General features: G+C 48.1%; 1 protein-coding gene across 1 annotated transcript in view; it reads left to right on the top strand.

Moving 5' to 3' along the window:
- The window catches only part of Itga9 (integrin subunit alpha 9), a 306,676-nt gene that overhangs the window by 261,698 nt on the left and 25,718 nt on the right, over positions 1-19,260 (top strand). The window contains exons 24-26 of the mRNA XM_048423214.3: positions 11,196-11,321; positions 13,767-13,886; positions 18,433-18,534. Coding sequence (XP_048279171.2) covers positions 11,196-11,321; positions 13,767-13,886; positions 18,433-18,534 — 348 coding nt within the window. The remainder of the gene's footprint in view (positions 1-11,195; positions 11,322-13,766; positions 13,887-18,432; positions 18,535-19,260) is intronic.

Below are 19,260 nucleotides of genomic sequence, written 5' to 3'. Positions count from 1 at the left end.
TGGCCGAGGGTGCCTGTCCTTTTTCTGGGGCCTGAATGCACTGTGCTTCCAACTGCCATGACGCCTCCCTGCCATGGGGTAGACCAGTTGGACTGCGGCTGCTTAGGTGGCGTGTATCTTCTGGTTCCCGACATGAATAGGCCTTAAAAGTGGGTAATTAAACAGTCAATTTCCCTTCATCCCTGAAAACAAACATGACCCCAGGCTCGCTGGTGCAGGCAGGATGGGTTGTTAAGAAGTCGTAACAGAGATTTCACTGAGGATAAACAGAGCTCATCAGCCACTGCCGAGAAACACATGGTTCTCATTTAACCTGCTGAGGCCTAATTGAGTGTGCCTTAGAAACACACACACAAAATGGAGGATGGCTTTCTGACATGCACCCCAAATTTATTCTGACCAAAAGAAATTGCCGTGGCATTACCAGCCCCTGAGAAGTAATCGTCTCCTGGCCGCTGGGAACCCACCTTTGCCTCCTCTTTAGTTTCCTGGACATTAGGCCTGAGGCACACCTCAGACTGAGCTCCTTGAAACCGGAGAGCAAATGAAGCTGCTCCCAGTGTCCCTTCTGCAGCTCTGATACGCACACACCTCTGAAAAGCCATCTGAGGGGTTGGCTAGAACGTGATGGGAGGTGGCATCCAAGAGGTGGTCACGGGGCTTCTGATAGAAGGGGATCATCAAATATGTCCGAAAGGTGCAGAGTGAACCCCTCAAAGCTGGAGGGATGTGAGCTTTGTCCTTTACTGTAGAGGAATTCAAGAGCTGAGGCTGGAATTTAAACAAACTGATACAGCTCCAAGGTCTGTGTTGTATCCCATTGGGTAGGGGTGGGGGCGGAGGTGACAGGGTCATTCGTTATCCAAATCAGCAGAACTCCTGCTTCCAAGCTGTCTCCTTATCTGTGGAAGGCAACGTTTCTGGCCTGCCTGTATGTCTAGCGCTCAGGTGACGTATTTACACCTCAATCTCTCACTCCAGACAGTTCATCCACATCTGGAAATTCTTCCACGTCACACTACAGACAGTCCATCCACATCTGGAAATTCTTCTGCGTCACCTCATCTCTAAAACTGCTTCCCATCTGTAGCACTTTAAGTCCAGGAATGGCCATCCCGCTCTTGTGAAACCTGCCTCCTCTGGGGCCTGCCTTTCTCTGATTACATGTAAATGAACTCTCTTTTATAGAGAGCCTGGTGTGGCCTGCGCTCTTGACTCTCCAGCAAGTTGGTTCATCCCCACAAAGAGGGAAGAAGGAGCTCAGAACTGAGGGTGAAGCCAGCCCTAAGGCTGGTGTAAATAAAAGGCGTTCTCCTGTAACATGAGAGATGGCCGGCTCCCAGAGAGGCTGTGCTCTCCACTTCCTACATACAAAGCATTAATGTCAAGGCTTCATTCCTTTTCTGTCTCATCTTTGGTCTCAGTAACCTCCTGACCTAACAAACAGAACACATCTTTCCCCGGTGAGATGACCTTTGGGGATCGGGAAATAGCTGAGAAGAAAAGTATTTTCTTTAGAAGATGGTTTTCAGCTAGAAGTCAAAGTTACGACAGTTTCAGGGTTTTAAATTGACTCTCCTTGTTGCCAAGCCGCACACACACAAATGAATAAGTATAATGAAGCGACTGTCTTCTTTCTAGAATTAAAGGACACTAGGCTAATCTGGGGTTTCTGATCTGTCCCCAGCTCTGCAGTTTCCAAGTGGGCTGTTACGGGGACAGCTGTTATACACCTTCATTTCCTTTCCATTTCAACAACAAAACTATGTATCTAAGGTCCTTGTTGATACAGACCTGGAGCTCTGGGGGGCAGAGCTAGCCAAAGCTAGAACCTCCCATCCCCTTACCTCACTGAGCTGGTGATGAGGGGAACAGCTTCCTTTTTGGGATTGTTGGTGTGTTGGGCCCTCTAGCTACATGTCAAAAATAGATATCAGAAAGACCAGAACACAGGGCTGGAGATGTGGTTCCATCAGTAAGTGGCTAGGCACACAAGCATGAGAAACTAAGTTCAGATTCCCAGCATTTACCAAGCATGGCAGTGTGCACAAGAACCCCAGAGCTGGGTGGGCAGAGAACAAAGAGAATCCCTGGGACATGCAGGCCAACTATTCTAGTTGAACCAGTGAATTCAGATTCACTGAGAGACCCTGTCTCAGAAGACTAAGGAGGGGAAATGACTGAGAAAGACCCCTGACCTCTGGTGTATGTGCACATACACACACACATTGACACACATGTATAAGAATGTATACATACATACATACACAAAGTCACATGTCAAACTGATAAGCAAAGAGTCTTCCACAAAAGTGTAGGAATCCACGGCTGAGCGCCCCATTGCTTTTCAGTGGTGGGACACCGACACTCAGGAGTTGTGTTCTCAACCATTGAAAACATGGGTAACATACAGCTAGGTGCACCCACAATCAGAAACTCACCAAGACTGTTATTTTGGTCTCTGGCCTTGCATTAAGCCACCCTGTCATAGCTGGAAAAGCAGAACAAATCAGGGGTGACTGACTGGTTGTCTGACTCTGTCTGGGTCTATCACACTGTGCAGCTTGAAGTGGATGTTGAACACACGAGCCTTAGGGTCATTAGGAAAATGATGTCGTCTTTGGCTATTTGTTAGACACTACCGAGAAACACCTGGGAGCCGTGCACAGCGATGTAATTGAACAGAAGGTAGACAGGAATATAAATGTAGTTCACTTTTTGCTGAATGGAACAGAAATTAATTGACTCATATATGTTAGGTCAGGTGTAATTAATCAATTTCTCAAGCATTTTAGTGAGTCCTTTGAGTCCTAAAATGAATGCCGCCACAACCGTTTTGGAACTCAGTGAGCCCCTCGTGGTGGATGGGGGTCACCGTGTCTTCCAATATCTCCATTGCTGGAGTAGGCGGGTAGGTGGTAATTGAATTAGCAGAGCTGGCATTCAAAACATTCTCTGGCTTCCCATCTCAAAGGGCGTGTGAATTCAGAGAATTCGGAGAGGCCCAGCAGTTAAGTCGTGGGGCTGGTCATGTTTACCCAGTTGCCATCAGCTGTGCTTATGTAATGTGATACGTGGGGGAGGGGGAGTGGCCCAGGGAAGTAACAGGGAGCAGAATGTCGGCTGACAGAGAGACGTGGATTAACAGGAAACATATGTTCTTGAAAAAAGCGAACCTGTACTCCTCTATCAAGTAAGCTCTGGGCTACTTCTAGTCAGCTTCACCCAAGGGCTGCATCGAGCGTGACTCCAAGCTGAGCTCCTAAGTGATGCTTGGTTCATCCAGGTTTCCAATTGCCTCTCACTGACTGCGCACCAGAGGTGTGGAGCCAGGTACATCTTGATGACGTTCTCTGTGACACCCCACCCAACCAGTGTGTGATCAGGAGAGTGGGCTAAAGCTGATACAAAGAGGCATTCAGGCCTCAGATGCATGGTTAAAATGCTCAATAAAAGGCTAGGTATGTTGGTGCACATTCAGGAGGCAGGAGCAGGTGGGTCTTTGTGAGTTCAAGGCCAGCCTGGTCTACATAGTGAGTTCCAAGCCAGCCAGAGCTAGGATGGAAGGGAAGGAGGGAGGGAGGGAGGGAGGGAGGGAGGGAGGGAGGGAGGGAGGGAGGGAGGGAGGGAAGGAGAGAGGGAGGGAGGGAGAGAGGGAGGGAAGGAGAGAGAAAGAAAGAAAAAGAAAAGAAAAAGAAGTGTGAGGATACTACAGTCCTGAGTGGACTTCATCCCCCAGCACTGAGGCAGGTTAATCCGCACACTTCAGATCACACATCCTCCTCTTTGGTTCAGAGCCTTTATTGGCTCCTGCATCCTCCTACAGAACCACCCCAGTCCTAAGATTTGCTTGCAAGCCCCTTGTTCCGTTGTCCAAAGTGGATAACAATGTAAAGAACAGAGGTTTGCAGATGATTTAGGAAGCCACAAAGTCAAGGGGTACAGAGCTGGCACTGCGCCTTGAGGGTTCTTGTTGCAGGGTAACGGTGGTGAGGGTCACATGTTATGACAGCTGTCTTAGCATACATGGTGGTACATGCCTTTAGTCCCAGCACTCAGGAAGCAGAGGCAGGCAGATCCCTGCGAGTTCAAGGCCAGTCTGATTTACATAGTGACTTTTAGTACAGTCAAGGCTACAGAGTGAGATCTTGTCTCAGATAGATAGATAGATAGATAGATAGATAGATAGATAGATAGATAGATAGATAGATAGTCAGTCAGTCAGTCAGACAGGTGGATGGTTAGATGAATGGATAATAGACAGATGATGGATAGATAGATAGATGATAGATAGATAGATAGATAGATAGATAGATAGATAGATAGATAGACAGACAGACAGGTGGATGGATAGATGAATGGATGATAGATCGATGATGGACAGATAGAGAGAGAGAGAGAGAGAGAGAGAGAGAGAGAGAGAGGTTTCTGTCCCGCCCAGTCCTGCAGCTGTTCAGTCCCAAAGAAATACACAGAGGCCTACATTAATTATAAACTGGTTGGCCTATAAACTCAGGCTTCTTATTAACTAACTCTTACATCTTAAATTAACCCACAATTCTTGTCTGTGTTAGCTATGTGGCTTGGTACCTTTTATCAGTGAGGCAGTCATATCTTGCTTCCTCTGAGGCTGGGTGACGACTGCAGACTGAGCCTTTCCTCTTCCCAGAATTCTCCTGTTCTGGTTGCCCCACCCATACTGCCTGCCTGACTACTGGCCAATCAGCATTATATTAAACCAGTACAAGTGATAAATCTTTACAGGGTACAAGACCACTGTTCCACAGTATAGATAGATAAACAGACAGAGAGATAGAGACACAATCTCATGATAACCCACCAGCCCCATGGTGCTTGAATAAATTAATTTATTTATGAAGGCAGAGCCCCATGTGACCTCTCTGAGGTCCCATCTCCAGGTACACCAACCCGTGAATGTGAGGACACGTTCACACCGCAGCAGGAGCCCTCTGCTCAGGCCGACTCTCCAGCCTTCATCCCACGCTTGTCCCAGACTGAACTCAAGGCCACCGTGTGCTCTTTCCAGCTTTGCTCTTCCCTTCTCCCTGGATTTCCTCCCCTCCTCAAGATCCACAGGAGCCTGCCAGCTCCTCTGGGTCAGGAATGCAGGCCACAGTGGGGGCTGCCTTCCTGGCCAGGGGAGGAATTTGTGGAAATGGTTGGAGTTACTGCAGGGCTCCTGCTCTGAGGCAGGGATGGCAGACTGTAGCAGTGGGGGGTGTGAGGTCAGTGTGTAGAGCTGCAGAGCCTGGGTGCTGGAGTGGTCGGGGAACACCCTACAGGGATCCTAGAGACGGACTTTGTGAGCTCAGAGCTACAGGCACAGGGCAGGTCGCCTAAGCCCTCAGACCCTCACACCTGTCAGGTGTGGGTGACAAATAAGAGACATGGTGGCCCAGTTTGCCTGGCACACCTCTGATAAACGTCTGTCTCACTCTTAAATCTGCTCAACCCCCAACTGCACTCTCAGAACCAGGCCATTTTAACAATGGAGTATTATTTGGCCCTAACAAAAATGAGATCCTGTCACTTTTGGCAACAAGGCCGAAGTGGGAGGATATTGTGTTGGATGAAGTGAACGGGACGTGGAATAGGAAATGCACATGTTCTCGCCAAGTGGGGGCTGGGGAAGCTGATGTCACCGTAGTATGTGAGACTACCAGAACCTGGGATGGGTGGGGGAAAGGGTGGGGAGGAAGAAATGGTCTAATAGGGATGAGGTGGGAGGAGACAGCACACAGAGGAGATGCGGAATGTCCCCAGCACAGAGGATGGATGTCCAAGGTGATGGACACTCCAGGTGCTTGGTGATAGCCTCACACATTGTATTCCCGTTCTGAAAGCTCACACGCAAGCAGAGGGGACTGCTAGAGAAATAGCAGGGAGGAGATTGAATTAGGTTCCTGCACACAATTAGGTGACTCGCAACAGTCTATAACTCCATCTCCCTGGGATGATGCCCTCTTCTGGCCTTTGTAAAACCTGAGTGCACACACACACACATGCACACACACACACACACACACACACACAAAACCCATACCATGCTCACTCACAAATATGTAGTATTTTTATATATTAATTAAATCACTGTTTTCAAGCCCCTATTTGACAGTCATATGATCTCCATTCTGACAACAGTAATCCCTGCATGCAGGGATCCAGTGTGTGTCCCAGCTGTTACAATAGTGCCTCATGTGAACTAGGATTATCTTTTACGTCTGGATTCAGCATAGAGAGGCCCACAGACTACACCTGGCTCCCAGGGAGAAGGGCTTGAGGATGACGCTAGAAAAACAAGCCTTATGTGGTGCTATATGCCAGGAGCCCCAGTCTGGAGGCAAATAGGAGGGCTATAACTGTCCAAGGCTAGCCCAACCGCAAGCAACTTCTCCAGGTCCATAACAGACACTGTGGTCCTGAGCCTCACACATGGAAACGTCCTGCTTCCTCTAACCACAGCATAGTACACCATCCCTTTTCCACCTGGGGACAGAGGCGGGTGATGTCCACAGGAAGTGCCGGCTTTACCTGACAGTGCCGTCACCAAGATGTGAGCCTCAAGTCAGGCTTCAAGCCCCATGCTTTATGAAGTGAGACCACTTGGATTAGGCGGGACACTAACTTCTGATACCTTCGCGGTGTCCAGCCACTTGCCCAGGACGACTGTCCCACCATGTGATACCTGTGTCCTCTTGGACTCCACAGTCCAGACTCCCACATCGCTTCCAATCTCCTGGTTTCAGCTTCTACCGTGTTTTCTTTGAGGTCAGGGGTTTGAGAGGACAGACAATAAAAGAAAACCCTCAATAACTGCCTTGGCAGAATCCAACCTCAACAATGTGCCCCATGTCCTCTTGTCCCTGTTGTGGGCTTGGTAAGTTCTTTTGTGCAAATTCCAATAGCTGCGGACCTCCCCTAACTCCCAGGGGTCCTGCCGAGGAGCAGCCCTGGCGTGGGAAGCATTCAGGCTGGAGCAGTCTGGGAAAGTATGAGAGTGAGCGGGCAGTGGTGAGCAGCGGGCATAGGCCACAGGGCAGCCCCTTCAGCCAGCCGAAGATGTGGCTGTTGAGCAAGAGCTGAGGGTGCTTAGTGAGACACGGGAGGATGCTCCATGTTCCCATGACTTTGAGAAAAGATGATTAGGGCCAAGTTGAGGGCATTCCAGTGTGCTTTTTCTTGCTTTGATAAACATCTGTGGCCAAAGGCAACTTGGAGAGGAAAGGGTTTATTTGGTTTATAGCTTACAGTCCATTATGGAGGGAAGTCAAGGCAGAAACTCAAGCAGGAACCTGGAGGCAGGAGCCGATGCAGAAGCCGTAGAGAAGTCCTATTCCTGGCTTGCGCTTCATGGCTCACTTAGCCATGAAGCACCCAGGACCACCACTCCAAAGATGTCACTGCCCACAGTGGGTGGGGCCCGGGTGGGGCCCTTGCACATCAATCATTAATCAAGAAAATTCCCAATGGGCTTGCCCAAGGCTAATCTGATAGAGGTATTTTTTTTTCAACTGAAGTTCTCTCTTCCCAGGTGAACCCTAACTTTTGTCACTTAGACAAAATTAACTAGCACGTGAGGGTGGGGTCTCAACGATTGCTTGTCTACAGAATGGAAGATAAGGTGACCCCAGGCTAAGAAGATGGCTCAATAAGTAAAGATGCTTGCTGCTAAGCCTGTGACCTGAGTTCGATTCCCAGAGCCCATACGGTAGGAAGGAGCCAGCTCTGACCTCCACACATGCACCATAGCAAACATGCCTCCTCTACTCACTCATACATGAAGAAGTATTTTTACAAAAACATTAGGTGCCCTGTATGCTCCATGGAAGATGCACATATGATCCTAGAAGCCTGGATCAGCTCCTAGGAGTAACCATGTAGGTCATTGTGCTAATTCTATGGATGAGGAAACCAATACCCTAGAGACCCAAGTTGTTACGTTATCAAGGCCGTGAGGTGACAGAGCTGAGCTATAGCCAGGTACCACTGAGTGTTCAAGAGTGTAACTGGACACGGTGGCTCACATCTTTAATCCCAGCACTCAGGAGGCAGAAGTAGGAGGATCTCTGAGTTCGAGGCCAGCCTGGTCTACACAGAGAAATCTTGTCTCAAAAAAGGCAATTAAAAAAAAAAACGACAGAGAGAGAAAGATAATGTGTGTATGTGTAGAGTGTGTGTCTGTGTGTGTGTCTGTGGGGCTGGGGAGGCAACTCAGGGGTAAAAATGTTCACCTTATAAACTTGAAGACCTGATCAAGTTCAATCCCCAGCATCCACAAACAAACCTAGTTGGGTGTCGGGGGTCACATTTGCAATCCTAGTGCTGGGAAGATGGGGACGGGTGGCTCCTTGGGGTCACCAGCCAGGCCATCTAGTCTAAGTGCTAAGTTCCAGGCACTGAGACTCTGTCTCAGAGAAGGAAGATGATATTTTCATGGCAAGATTGTCCTCTGGTCTCTGCATGCACATGCACACAGACATGGACGCACATGTTTTCAAAAGTGTGCCACGTGATTCACAGTAGTCAAGTTACAGACCACGACTAGATGTTCATCAATCTAAGGTGTGTTGTGTAGACATAGGGAGGTGTGTCAGACACGGGAAAGGGGTGGAACTGGAGATCATAATGGTAAATGAAATAGGCCAGTCATAGGAAGATAAGAATTGGGGTTTTTCTCCTATGTAAAAGTTTTGAGGGTGGCAGGAAATAGCAGTGACGTGAGAGGGAGAGTGGGGAAAGGAGGGAGTAAGAGCAACACCGGTAGGGTAGCATCTGCTCTTCAAGTTCATTTTACTGGGTGTGGGCTGCCACTAACGGTCAACCACGTAACCTTGGACAAGTCACTGAACCTAAGGCTTCAAGTCCCTTATCTGTCAGCCAAAGCCAAGAACTGCCTGATCTGGGAACTGCCATCCAAAAGCAACATTCCAGGGCTCTCTGTTCCCCTTCCAACCCCAGAGCCGGCACAGAGTGGCCTGACCTCCCGCCTACAGGCGCTTGCGCCTCCCAGGGGCTGCCAGGAGTCAGCCTTTGGCTGGGAGTGGGAGTGGGGGAAGCAGCGGCAGAATGACTCTCCGTGGAGAATTCTGGGTAAAAAGAGACCAGTTGATTGCCCTCCCTGACTCCATCCTTGACTGCTGCACCTAGTGCTGGGCTGTGGGTACTGGGGTGTGGTCCTTCTGCTGCTCTGCCTTCCTCTTGTCTGTATCTCCATCTTTAAAATGGCCCTGTCCCATGGGACTGTTGTGAACCAAATGTTAATATTTGAAAGGCGTCCAAAGCTGTTCTTGGGTGTTACCATCCGTGACTGTGACCCACCCGTCCTGACCAGAGGAATGCCTCCCTGCAGTAACCCTGATCAGGGACTGAGTGACTGGATTTTAGCTGCTCCAGGTCAGACCCTATGAACACCCCAGGAGCCTTCATACTCTTGGTGAAACAAGACAACCCTGAACCTCCCAGAAAAGTGGGTTATTTCCTGATTAAAATGATTCCCATTTAACCACAGTTAAGGGCACAACAGCCAAGGTTTTCATCCACTAGACTTCGCTCTCTGTTTCCTGTCTCCGCATTCCACCGAGGGCAGACTGTCACAAGGCATCAGATGGTCTGACCATCACTTCCCTGTTTGCACGCCACCCAAGAGATGCCCTGTGGAAGAAGTCGTGTTCTGAGCTGTGACTCTGCCCCTCCAGGCTGACACCAAGACCTGTTTCTCACCCCCTGTGCCGCCAGTCCCAGTCCCCTGCCCTTCTCTGCTGGCACCTGTGGCCGATGTCAGTGCCATCTTCTCCCACTGAGGGCTCTTGTGTGAAACCAGCTAGGGTGGGCTGGCAATCAGATTCCCCTCCCTGACTGAAACCCCAAAGCAACAGTTTGGGAGCACTGAGGAACCTTTTGCGAACTTCTGATTTCAGTGAGGATCAGTGAGTCTGTTCTGCGAGACTCAGAGCCTTTCCAGGTATAGACCAGAGATGGGGAATGATGGCCAGGCCTAGGGATCTTCACTGGAGCTTCTATGCGGGACACTGTGCTCTCTGGGCCTGTCAGCACTGTCCACTCAAGGGACAAGTGGGGGAAGGGGAGCCCCACATACTCTAGAGTGAAAAGAGATGGGCTAACAGAAGAGTCCATGTATCCAAATCTCGGGCACCCACCATGGAGTTGATAATCCACTTGGAGTAGAAATGAGGACCCAGAGAAATCTTTGATGCCCTTTTTACCTCTCAAGATCTTGAGGGGTTTTACAGCATCCTGGTGGCTCCTTGGAACATTCTAGAAACTGTAGACAGAAGTTTCTGTCTCACCTGGTCCCACAGCCATTCAGTCCCCCAAAAAATACACAGAAGCTTATATTAATTATAACTGTTTGGCCTATTAGCTCAGGCTTATTACTAACTACAACTTAACCCATCATTCTTGTCTATGTTTAACCACGTGACTTGGTACCTTTTCTCAGTGAGGCTTTCCTCATCTTTCCTCCTCTGTGTCTGGCTTGTGACAGCAGACTGAGCCTTTCCTCTTCCCAGAATTCTCTTAGTCTGGCTGCCCCATCCATGCTTCCTGCCTGGCTACTGACCAATCAGCGTTTTATTAAACCAACTCGAGTGACAAATCTTTACAGTGTTCAAGAGCATTCTCCCACACAAGAAACTTCTAGCAGTGGGCCATGCCCGAGGCCCACTTACATGCTGATGAAACTAAGGTCCCAGAAGATCTGAGCTCCAAACCAGGGCTCTTGACTCTGTTAGCAAATCACTTGAACTTCTTTGCCTCCCAAATGCCTGTCTGAAAGGAATTGTGTAAATGAGCTTGGGGATCAGTATGTGGAGGATCAGAGCTATTTATTTGCTTGTCCTGTGTCATCTCAGCTCAGTTATTTGAGGACTTAATAGCCACACTGTCTATCATAACTTCTTCCTCAAACACTTCACAGCCAGAGCTGTCTGTGGTGCGTGCCTGTGGTCCTGGCCTCTAGATGGGCTGAGGCAGGAGGATATCTTGAACCCAGGAGTTCAAGGTCAGACTGGGAAACACAGTTAAGATCCTGTCTCACAAAACATGTTGCCTTCTAGAGAATGGTAGTGGGGAGGCTGTGGGCTCCGCCGCTGGGCCAGGTGACTCCAGGTCAGTTCCTAGCCTGCTGGCTCTCACGGGTCTCTCTCGATTTCTAGGTGAGCCAGGAGAAGGGCAACTGCTCTTTCCAGAGGAACCCGACCCCTTGCATCATCCCTCAAGAACAAGAAAATATCTTCCACACCATATTTGCTTTCTTCACCAAATCTGGAAGGAAAGTGTTGGTAAGAAGTTGTTCAGTGACTGGAGTCGTGAGGGTGGGCTTCACAAGGAAGGTGCGTGGGAGATGGTAGGCACTCTGCTGCTTGGCGTTTCTTCTTTCTCAAATCTGGTTTTCATCAGTTGACTCAAAAAGACTCAAGGACTGTGATCAAATCCTACTTCTCAGTCCAGGCTTTCAATCAAGACATTAAATGGAAACCTTTGCAGCCCACCAAGCAGGACACAAATGATTTCTCCTCCTAGAAAGAGTCTGCAAAAATGTCGTAGTTCTTCACAACACCCGGGGGAAACCTCCTAGCAATGTCTATTAAAACTAAACGTGTGTGTTCTGCAAACCAGAAAGATACACCGTTGCTGGGTCTATCTCCAAGAAGTGAATGCATATGCTACTGAAAGACATGGGAATATTTGAAACAATTGTATAGTAGCTAAAATCAGAACAATACAGATACAAGTAAACAGTGATGTATATTCATACTCAGGAATATTATAAAACAATGAAAAGGAAAATGTAACTACTCATGTTCCACTATATAATGCAAGCAAGTCTCACAAAAGTTACAGTAAGTGAAAAAAGTCAAGAATGAAGGAACATTCTGGAATATTTTGTGTATAAGAAGTTCAGAATTAAGGAAGGTAACAAAAATGTTCGGTAGCATGATGGGGGTGGTTCTCCAGGTGAAAATATGCATAAAATATATATGTTTTTTTTACCATTTTACCTCCCTAGTGCTTTTCCAAAGCCCCCCCTTCCCATATCCTATTATATTTCTCTAGCTCTTTACTTCCACCTAAGCACACCCCACCCTCACTTACACACATCTCCCACCCCCTCAGAGAAGCCTGTTTGAGATCAGGTTGATAACTGTTTGAGATCAGATTGACAACTGTTTGATATCAGGTTGATAACCATTTGAGATCAGGTTGCTAACCGTTTGATATCAGGTTGATAACCATTTGATATCAGTTTGATATCAGGCTGATAACCGTTTGATATCAGGTTTGTGTTTTCTTTTTTAACTTGCACACCATCTCAGTTTTGTTTCTTCTTGCTATGACAACACACCCTGGCCTAAGCAATTTAGGAGAAAAGAGGTTAATTTTATCCCACAGTTCCCAGTGTACCGCCCATACAGAAGTCACATGACAACCTAGTCACCTGGCATCCACAGCAAAGAAACAGAAAGGAAAGAGTTAGCACATTCCTGCTTGTGCTCGGCTCCCTTTCTCCCTCTCACACAGTTCAGGACACCCTGCCTAGGAAGGTGCCACCCACAGTGGGCAGGTCTCCCACATCAATCAGCATAGTGGAGACAGGCCACCCTGATCTAGACAATTCCTCATTGAGACTGTCTTCGTAGGACTCTAGATTGGGTCAAGCTGACCATTGACACACATGGCGAGGGTGGCCAAGACCCCAGGGGACAGTTAATTAGATTTAGTGACATCTGACTTACATTGTGCACAACTCCAGGTCAGGCTGAAAATGTCCCCTGAAAGAGAAGCTTCACGCGGGTATATACATATATACATATAAACTTACATATACATACTTACAAAGAGAGAAGCTTCACATGGGTATATACATACATACATATACATCCTTAAAAGATACACTTCCAAACACGAAAGGGAAATCCCTCCTTGATCACTGAGAATAACTTTCCCTTGGCAGTTTGTGTGTCTCCCTGAGGTATCACAGGCTCTTTTGTTCTTTAAGGCCCCACTGGAAACAGGCAGATAATGAGATGTGTTCTGCAGAATGTGCTCACGCAGAATTAACTGTAGCTGGAAAGTATTCTTGTTCAAAATTCATGAAAGTTTATCAGGATATGTAAACGTTTCTTTTTGAGAGGAATTGATTCTCCTTGTTAAATACAACTTTTCAGTGGGATTAACCACGAAACCACTTCCTGCCTAGTCGTGGTCTCCCCCACAGGCTAGTGAGCAGTGCTCTAGTGCCCACGAGGTCAGAAATCCTTGTACCGCCCTCTGGCGGTGACAGAACATATTGACATCTTTAGTTTTGGGGGGGTCTGCTAAAGTGAGGGTTTTTTTAAGCTATTCTTTATAGCAGTACAATTTATATACTAAATAACAGTAATAGACTTGTGTGATATAATCTCAAACCGAAGAAATCGGGAGATAGTTCAGGTTACACAACCCCTCCCTGCATGCTATATGTGTTTAAAAATCACTTTTTCATAGATGACTTTATGGGACATATGGAGTTGTGACTGGACACGCCTAATTCCTGTTTTACACTGTGTTTTGTAGCTGGGGGTGGAATCCTGGGCGGGGTCTGCCATCAACCACTCCCAGGCTCCACCTCTTCCTCTTGATTTCTTTATCCTGAAATCCCACGGTCACCATCACAGATGCTCTGCTCTGTAGACGGCTTTGGATTGTGTCCGTCTCTTAATTCCATCTGGAAATTTTCTCTTCAGGACTGTGAGAAGCCAGGGAGTTTCTGTCTGACAGTGCACTGCAACCTTAGCGCTCTCCCTAAAGAGGAGAGCCGCACCATCGACCTGTACATGCTGCTGAACACAGAAATACTGAAGAAGGTGAGTCCCCTCGGCCTACCTATTGGGGTTACCCGGAACCCCTGGGATCAGTTCCCTATGACACTCAGGTTACTCCTCATCAGCCTTTTCTGTCAAGGAATAGCAAGAGCTGTTTTAGGTTTATGGGCCAGAATCATGAGCATTCAACCTCTTGACATTGTGGCATATTATGATCATGTATGAAATCAGTCTTCAGACTGTTCATTGACTTCTGAAAACAGCAAACTCTCAATGTTTTAAATAAGTTGATTTTGTGTTGGGCTATCCATGTTCATAGCTACACTGGGGTGCATGTGGCACAGATATACATGCTAACTGAGTCATTTACAAGCATTCGACTCTACCAGCAACCCTAGATGATATTCAAATGCAGGGCATGGCTATGTTTCTAATAAAACTTTATTGACACAAACAAACAGAGGGCCAGATTTGACCCATGAAGCCTAGTTTGCCCTATTGCTTGTTCAAACGATCCCTCAAAGATGTTGGACTTGTGAGCCACAGATCACTTTGCTACTGTGAGCTTATCAAGTATGGTTACAAATCCCTGTCAGCAAATCAGTGGCCCTTAATAGAGGTTTACTGTGATTTATTTTAAGATAAGAGGTGGCTGAGACTGCTCAGCTTTGTGCCACAGAATGCTATAGAAATAATTGGGAATAAAGGTAAAATGCACATGTTAGCCTCAGAGTTCCTATTTATCTTGATTTGAGAAGATTAATTGTGTGTGATGTGTTTAAAGCCATCCACAGGTGAGTACAGCTGACATCCTGGTCAGCTTTTAATTAGACCCAGCAGTGAGGCCTGCCTGAGAAGATTCTTGCAGGCATCGGGGGATGGGGTTCGGCTTCACTGTGTGCTTTCCTACAGTCTCCACACGCTGAAGACAACTGGACACCATCTGGGCTCCCTAGTTTGGAAACTGGTTTGGAGAAGTTGGACTCACACTCAGGGCTTCTCTGGTGTACCCACTTTCTATAGGACCATGTTAGAGGAAGCTGGGTGGGAGCTATGCTCTATTCTCCTCCTCCTCCTCCAAGGAGTCCCTGCCTTACACGGTTCCCCGAGTCTGCAGATGTGCCTGCCTATCTTAGCCAGTGCTGCTGACAGTTGTGTTTCCCGTGACACTCTCGTGTCCCCAGAGCAGTAACACTGGCAGTGAAGACCACTCTGCCATCTCTTCTCTGTCTGTCCCATGGCTGCTGCTTGGCCTTCAGTCACAGGGGCTGAGCGTAACTGTGATTATTCGGCATTTCTCTCTAGTGACCAGTGATGGACAAGCTATGACGTGTGCATGACCCCCAACACTCCCTCACAAAATTAATTAATTCATTAATTAAATATAAAATAAATAGAGGATACATGAAACCAAAATTGCAAAACTATTAAATTGCTGGAAGATTTTAGGAAACAGAAATATTCTTTTGGATGACAGTCCTCCCATATTTACCAAGGACCACATCCCAGTAACTGCTGTGGAGGCTGCCAAACCAATGGAGCCCTAGGCAAGGGAGGTGACAGCTCTGGGAGGCTGCTTCTCCAGCAGAAGCAGGTCCAGACTGCAGCTGGTGACAAGACTGACTTGGGAGCCACGTGGGACCCCTGCTGCCTTGGAGTCTAAAACAGTGTTTCGGGCTTGGACCTTAACACAGTGCCTTTAGAAGGTTGACCAGATGGTCCCTGAGCCATTGGATCTCCCTGTGGACTTGGGGCAACACAGACCTTGTGGCTGGCCTCAGCCTAGAGTTGTGTTTATTTTCCTTTGACCTCAAAGTCTGACTCCAGACAAGGGAATTTGAGGTTTTATTGTTTTAACCTCAACTAGTTTTCCTTTGAAATGCTGGGTCTGATTTTTTAAATCATCAGAGGGTAGGATGTCTTTGGAAGTGTCCCTAGGGCCTTCTTCACAGCCACCAGAGGCCTGCTGTATGCCAGCCCTTCATCTGTGTGGCCTTTAACCTAACCGTCATTATCATTGTTAATATCTAAGGTGGTGATAACGATGATTCATAATATAAAACACAGTATCAGAGGACGGCTTTATGACTCAGTGGGTAAAGGCACCTGAGGCCAAGCCTGTCTACCTGTGTTCCATCCCCACAATCTACATGATGCAAGCAGAAAACTGACCAATGAAAGTTGTCTACTGACCTCTCCTGTAGGCTATGGCCTGTACATGACCCCCAACACTCCACACTAATTATGTAGTTAATTCAGGGTAAGATAAATAGGGGATATAGGAAACCAAATTTTGAAAACTATTAAATTGCTGGAAGATTTTATGAAACAGAAATATTCTTTTGAGTGACCATCCTCCAAGAAGCATTTAAGAATGTATTTTTACTAAGGAGGGGGGTGATAAGAAGAAAAAATATGGGGGAGCTAGAGAGATAACTCAGCAGTTAAGTACACTGACTGTTCTTCCAGAGGACCCGACAGAGCTCAGTTCCCAGCACACACATAGCAACTCCCAGCTGCCTGTAACTCCAGCTCCAGGGGAGCCAGAGCCCTCCCTCTTCTGGCCTCTGCAGGCACCTGCACTCATGTGCACTTACCCCCACACACACAAATATACATAATTAGCATTAATTTTTTAATAACAGTGTCAGATTTGGCCACTACATCTGTGGCTCTATAGTTCAAATGGAGCTCACACACTGGAGCCCATCACTCCTGGTCTGTCTGGAAACACCACATTAAATGTTCATAAAACTCCTAAGCTGGGTTTAAAAGGACAATAATTTCTACACAACCCCCAGGTAAAGCACAACATCAGTAGCCCCCTTGTGCTGCTGCAAGGTGCTCTCTGTGGGTTCCTGGGTGATGAGCAAAGGATCCCCTTGGAACTTACATCTAGAGAGAGAGGCCTTTGTTGCATTCTTGTAGATTTAGACAGTGTAGGTCGAAGTTGGCAGCTGATCCTGAGACGACCTTCACCCATTTTCTGTTAGGATCACAGGGAGCATGGAACTGGGTGATGTATGAACAGGTCACTCCTGGTCTCAGGAAACTGACACCATTTCCTTTGTGTCACAGACTTTTCCTGGAGACATCTCACATGCGCTTGTGTATGCGCGCACGCGCGCGCACACACACACACACACGCACATGCACACACACGTGAACACACTCACGCACATAGAGGGGTTGGTGGGGGACATCTACTCACCTCTGAAAGGAAATCCACAACAAACCAAAGTAGCAGTGAGGCCGAAGTGCAGCATGGAGAACCAATGAGTATTCGCTGTGGCCACTACAGAGCTAGGATGACTGGAAGCTGTCAAACAGCCACCCAGGTATAGGTGACAACCCAAAAACTGCAGCCTTGAGCTCTGTGCACTGCTTACAGGCAGCTCTACCACATTTGGTCAGAGTCTCCTTCCCCAAGGTCCCCTCCCCCACAGAGACCCTTCCCCAGGATTCCCCTCCCCCCAGCAACTGTTGACTCCTTTTATAAACTGGGAGGGGCTTCCAGAATCGGCCTAGTTTCACCTCCCAGACTGTGCTCTCTCCTTTACCTCCTATATCGCTTAAACCTTCTACTCCCTCTTGGAGAAAAGGTTCCAGTCCCAGGGAACGCCATTCAGCACGTGGATACTCCACGCCTAACCTAAATGCCAGAAGCCTAGCCCTGAATTCCACATGCATATGCCTCCAAGGATTAAATTTCTGACCTTAGTGACTTCCTCAAATAACAGAGGAACTCAGTCAGAGCAGATGGAGACACTAAAGACACCTGGCTGGCAGAGCCCAGTCATCCCGCAGAGCAGCGAGGGGACTCCACAGACAGCGTCCAGTGTCCTGAGGCCTGAGCTTTGCCAACCCACATCTTCTCCGTCCTGGCTTTGGAGCCATGTGCTTGTTATCTGGATTGTGGCTTTGAAACTGAGCCTACAGCAAGGCTTCCAACCGCTTCTCCCCACAGGCAGAGTCTCCAAGGTCCCCTCTTTCCCCTTAGACCCCATTTACAAACTGGGTATTTGTCTCCCACACACATCCCCATCATCATTCCATCGGGTATCCCTTTTTGAATGCCCAATGGCTTCAGCCTCCAGAGAGCTTCGTTCAAGAGCAAAGAAAGAGTTAAGGCTAACTAAACCTTCATGGTTTTGAGGACTGTGGTCAGGGCAAGAAGATGACTAGAAAATGGGAATCAGATGCCTTCTGAGGAATGCCAGGCTGGGATTTGTTGCACACAATTAAACAGCTTTATTTATCCTCTACTCTTTGTGAACATGTCAGTATCAATCACCAGCTATCTGGCCCTCACCCCTCGGAAACCGCAACACACAGGCTTGCATGTGTGCCGTACTGGCAAATGCAGAATCCTCTGTACCCTCCACCATCCAAAGGGATTCTCAAGAGAGGCTGGAAGCCTATGTCTTTGTGGGTACCAGTGATGGGGAGGCTGCTAGTTGCGTGATAAAATGCACTTGGGATCATCATGGAACCCTGAGAGCTCAGCTCCTCGTAGTCCCTCTCATGGGCGAATCATTCTCCAGGTTGTTTGAAAAGAGTCTCATGAACTGCGCCATTTCCTCCACAGGACAGCTCCTCTGTCATTCAGTTCATGGCTCGTGCCAAGGTGAAGGTGGACCCTGCCCTGAGAGTGGTGGAGATGGCCAATGGGAACGCAGAAGAGACTCTGGTGAGTTCACTGCCCTGGGACAGCTCTTCTCGGAGGATTGGGGTCTTGGAGTTGGGACCTGAGGGGAAAGAAATTCTCTAAGCCAAGATGAAGGGTTTGTGGTAGACCCAAAGCCCTGCCTGCTCTGGCTCCCAGGGCCCCCTGGAAGGCCTCATGGGTCCATGGCTCTGTTAACTTAGCACGCTGTCAGTATGCGAGAGTTTCTTGTAGTGATGGGCCAAAGGAAAAACTGTCTGGAAGTGTCCTCAATAGGACTTAGAGTTCCACTCTGAAGCCAGGGCTATTTTTATCTCTCCTTGGCCCTCCCCTGAAATCTCTGCTGCTCCCCTGCCTATGCAGTTCCATGGATAAACCCTGAGGGTGAGGGGAGCTTAGGAAACAATTGTTTGCTTGTCTTACAAAGGCCGTGTCACAGTGCCAAGACCTAGAACCTCTTTCATGCGCTCCCCCTTCTGCCCTGCTCTCCTTAAAGTTGTCAGGCCTCAGAGTAGGCAGGGAACCTCACAGCTTAGGTGTCTGGTGAGGGAGACACTGGACAGTAGTGAGACCTTGGAAATCTGAATTTTTTTTCTTGTTCCTAGGGAGGGAAGGGTCAGCGCTGTTTGGCACCCTCCTAAGTCCAGTCCCAGGGGAGCAGGCAGGGAAGACAGCCAAGGCCCTGCCCTGCCAAGGAGCCCTACAACCTGCTGCTCTTCAGCTTCCCCTCCCATGGATTTTACCTTCTCT

The sequence above is a fragment of the Myodes glareolus genome, chromosome 4 (genome assembly GCF_982192425.1).
Source record: "Myodes glareolus chromosome 4, mMyoGla1.1, whole genome shotgun sequence".
NCBI classification, from domain to species: domain Eukaryota; kingdom Metazoa; phylum Chordata; class Mammalia; order Rodentia; family Cricetidae; genus Myodes; species Myodes glareolus.
Note: the sequence above shows the minus strand (reverse complement) of the source record. Positions and strands in the feature narration are given on the sequence as shown.